Consider the following 3,390-nt stretch of genomic DNA (forward strand, 5'->3'; position numbering starts at 1 on the left):
TTTTTTTTCTTTTTTTTACACCTTTTATAATATTTTTTCACACACATACATCTGCTTATATGTATATTAGATTAATGTGATGTATTTGAATGCTAAAGCATGGTTTATTGTAATCTATTTTCAATCTTTCTTCAGTGGAGATTTTACAGAACTTGCTGGTAACATGTGAGCAGGGCCAAACTCCTTCCTCTAGAGAGGGGATGGATCTGGTCCCATTATACAAGAGACCCGATGCTTTCACAGGCTTTGACAGTGATGCCTGCATGCTGCCAGGAAGTAAGAGAAGCTTTCAAAAAATATCTACTTTATTTCATGACACTAGTCTAATAGTTATAAATTCATTCCCATTAACTATTGGACTTATTTGCAGATGGTATTGATAGTTTAATGGAAAGAAAGAGAGACAGAAGTCAGTGGGCCAACTCAGACCCTCAGCACAGAGAGCTTTATTCTGATGAATACCTGGAGCTGTCGGTGAGCTGACACTAAAGTATCATCCCTGTTATTTTTTGCAGTGGTACTGGAATGTAAACCATATTGTATGTTCTTGCTTTTGACCCTTTAGGCAGATGAGGAGATAACCCTACAGAGCTGGAGTGCATATCCTTCAGCCTTCTTTCCTAAAACAGAGGTGAGATTTAATATTTGATTATACTGTTTTTTTGGAATAAAGAAGACTCTTTTACCCAAAACTTCTGATGACTGACATTGTGATAACCCTAAAGCCGCCTATTCAGTATGTCTGAAAATTGACTACAGTGTTAAAATGTTAAAATTATTTTTTTTTAAAATGTTTGAGACTAGAATGTATGCGACCACCTGTCCAAATGAAATGTATTCTAATAAAAACTATGAGTGCAATGTGAGAATTACCAATACGTTTTTCCAGTAAAATGTTTTTCCTTAAACAGCATTGGGCCTTTATGAATAATTATTTCCGAAATTATTAATATTGACTAATCATTCATTTTACCATGGTGAACAGCTGCTTCGTAAACCAAATTTCTGTGCAACTGCCACTAAGAGGCAAAATGCAACAATCATATGTGAATGTCGACAGCTTAAGATTGAATGAGTCAGTGCCCTAAATATCCCAAATCTTTATGTACAGATCTGTATTAAATTCAAACCTGATTTCAGTGGGGGGTTTTCTTCGTCTGTTGTGCAGATATATTTTTAGGGGGTTTATGAGGTGACCAGAACACTTCTTTCTTGTTTTTATGCTTTTACGATTAAGTTTGTACCTTTATTATGACAACCAGTACGCACAAACTAACATAAGTGACTGCAGTGTGTAATATTCTAATATTCTATTGTGTAGTTCACTTCAAACATATTTAACTTTAATTGAACGTAGTCTGTTTTTATCTCCACAGCTTTATGACACTGTAACTAAACTGTCTCAGAAGCTTTACAGCCTTCAGGTAATCCAAACTTTAAATATGCATTTCATGTAGTGCTTCACTCTCATAATTATCAAATGATTCATTATCTCTTGCCTTTGATTTATCATTTTAAATAAACGATTCATCTGTGTAGATTCAGATCAACACAAATAATTTCTTCATCTGTTCCCTTCCATTCTCAGTCCCTCGTGCAGCAGCTAGAGAGCCACATAGTGGTACAACGCGCCACTATTAAGGAGCTAATGTCCCGACCCCGGGGCAATACTCTCTTGGAAAAGGAAAAGCATCGGAACCTGGAAAAGCAGCGCGAGGAGCTGGCCAACTTCCACCGGCTCCAGAATCAGCACCGACAGGAGCAGGTGCAGTGGGAGCAGGAAAGAGAGCAGCAGAGGGTGCAGGCAGAGATCAGGGAGAAGGAGCTGAGGGACAGAGAGCTGGAATGCAGCGAACAGGAAAAAAAGTTGGCAGAGGAAAAACAGGAACTGGCCAGGTGGAAATCAGAATACCAGGAGGATCTGGAGCGGCTCCGAGACTCCACGCGCTCTGTAGAGAAGGACAGAGAGAAGCTGGAGAAGGACAGAGAAAGGCTGGAGCAGCTGGAGAAGAAGTATAAGAAAAATGAGATTGTACTGAACACTGCAACCTTTCCCATGGAGAATGAACAGATAAAGGTATAATGGGTGACAAAATTATAAAAATCACAATTAAAGTACCTAATATGTGTACATGCATAAACTTGCCTGCCTTTCTAGCTACCTCCACCTTACCCCATATTGAATATTGTTACTTCCGGCTTCGACGAGAGGCCTCCTCTGGTACCACCACGCAGGGAGAGCATCGCCAACCTTCCAGTTAAACCAGAAGTGCCCATTCACCTCATTAGCACCACCAACCAATCCCACAAAGCCAGCTCTGTCCAGCAGAAGATCCCCACCAAGCTGGCTGCCCAAACTAAAGGCAAGGAGAAGCACAGCAAGCAAAGGAATTCCCACCATCGCACCAAGAGCGCAGGTATGAACTGCTTTAATAACTCCAGTACATTCTTTGAGCTGATGTTTTGTTTTGTGGGCAGTGGTAAATATGTAACGTAAGATTTAGTTGATTTTAATTTAACTCGAATGCCTTTTCACACTTTTAGCTGGCATAGAGGTGTCTCAGATACTTCCCATAACAGGTCTAGGAAAGGAAGGAGGCAGTTTAAGAGCCATGAGATCCAAAAGTCCCCACCGGCTCCATCCAGGTGAAACTTCTTGATTCTGTATCTCACCTTAAGTTCAGCTTCTTTCTCTCTTGGGATTGGTCTGTTCCTGGTTAAAAAGTTCAGTTTTCTTTGTTTAAAGGAATAGTACACCTAGGAATTGAATTCAGTCATTTACTCACCCTCATTTTAATCCAAGCCTGTATGATTTTATGGGGTGGTGAATTATCATTTCTTATTCTGCCTTTTATTCTCTTTGTACACTGTGCATCTTCATATTACTTCAAAGCAGCACTGTTTTAGTCTTTTAAACTATTCACCATTCATATGTGTTTCTGCATTAGTAAATCCATTTCTGTGGTGTTTCTGTAGATATGTTTGTCCATCCAGAGCAGTTATGCAGCTCCATACCCTCTCATTCGGGAAACAGCATCAGGAAACACAACCACAATCATATCACACACAGTACCCAGCCAGGACACTGTAAAACCAAAGACAACGCAATTGCAGAAGACATATTTTACTTTTAAAAACCCTGTGCAATCTGCAAGACTACAACATTGTTGCAGAGGGATTGTTATTTCTCTAACATGGCCTGGATTTTTCAAAGAATTGAAATCAAAGACAGTCACAGTATATCAGAACAAAATCCTGTTCAGGTCTGTCTCAATGATTTGTTGTTCCTGTAAATAGCTGTTTTTAGTTATTTATTGTGATTTTAATTCAGGGATGTTTGGCCCCACAAGTGTTGCACTGGAAAGTTTTAGCGTTCTTCCTGGACTCTTT

General features: G+C 39.5%; 1 protein-coding gene across 1 annotated transcript; it reads left to right on the forward strand.

The window, feature by feature from the left end:
* The first annotated feature begins 131 nt into the window (after nucleotides 1–131).
* LOC107578093 (rho guanine nucleotide exchange factor 18-like) lies at nucleotides 132–3,384 on the forward strand. The gene is made up of 8 exons (XM_016264081.1): nucleotides 132–276; nucleotides 371–474; nucleotides 566–631; nucleotides 1,377–1,424; nucleotides 1,589–2,077; nucleotides 2,159–2,417; nucleotides 2,545–2,646; nucleotides 2,977–3,384. The coding sequence occupies exons 1-8, from the start codon at nucleotides 201–203 to the stop codon at nucleotides 3,132–3,134; spliced, it is 1,302 nt and encodes a 433-aa protein (XP_016119567.1). The 5' UTR covers nucleotides 132–200; the 3' UTR covers nucleotides 3,135–3,384.
* The last annotated feature ends 6 nt before the right edge of the window (nucleotides 3,385–3,390 follow it).

Source organism: Sinocyclocheilus grahami, unplaced genomic scaffold (genome assembly GCF_001515645.1).
Source record: "Sinocyclocheilus grahami isolate Dianchi unplaced genomic scaffold, SAMN03320097.WGS_v1.1 scaffold8796.1, whole genome shotgun sequence".
Classification (NCBI taxonomy): domain Eukaryota; kingdom Metazoa; phylum Chordata; class Actinopteri; order Cypriniformes; family Cyprinidae; genus Sinocyclocheilus; species Sinocyclocheilus grahami.

Coding starts and splice junctions, on each gene's coding strand:
- LOC107578093 (XM_016264081.1), top strand. CDS start 201: ATGGATCTGGTCCCATTATACAAGAGACCCGATGCTTTCACAGGCTTT. Junction 277..370: donor TGCCTGCATGCTGCCAGGAA/GTAAGAGAAGCT, acceptor ACTTATTTGCAG/ATGGTATTGATAGTTTAATG. Junction 2,078..2,158: donor TGGAGAATGAACAGATAAAG/GTATAATGGGTG, acceptor CTGCCTTTCTAG/CTACCTCCACCTTACCCCAT.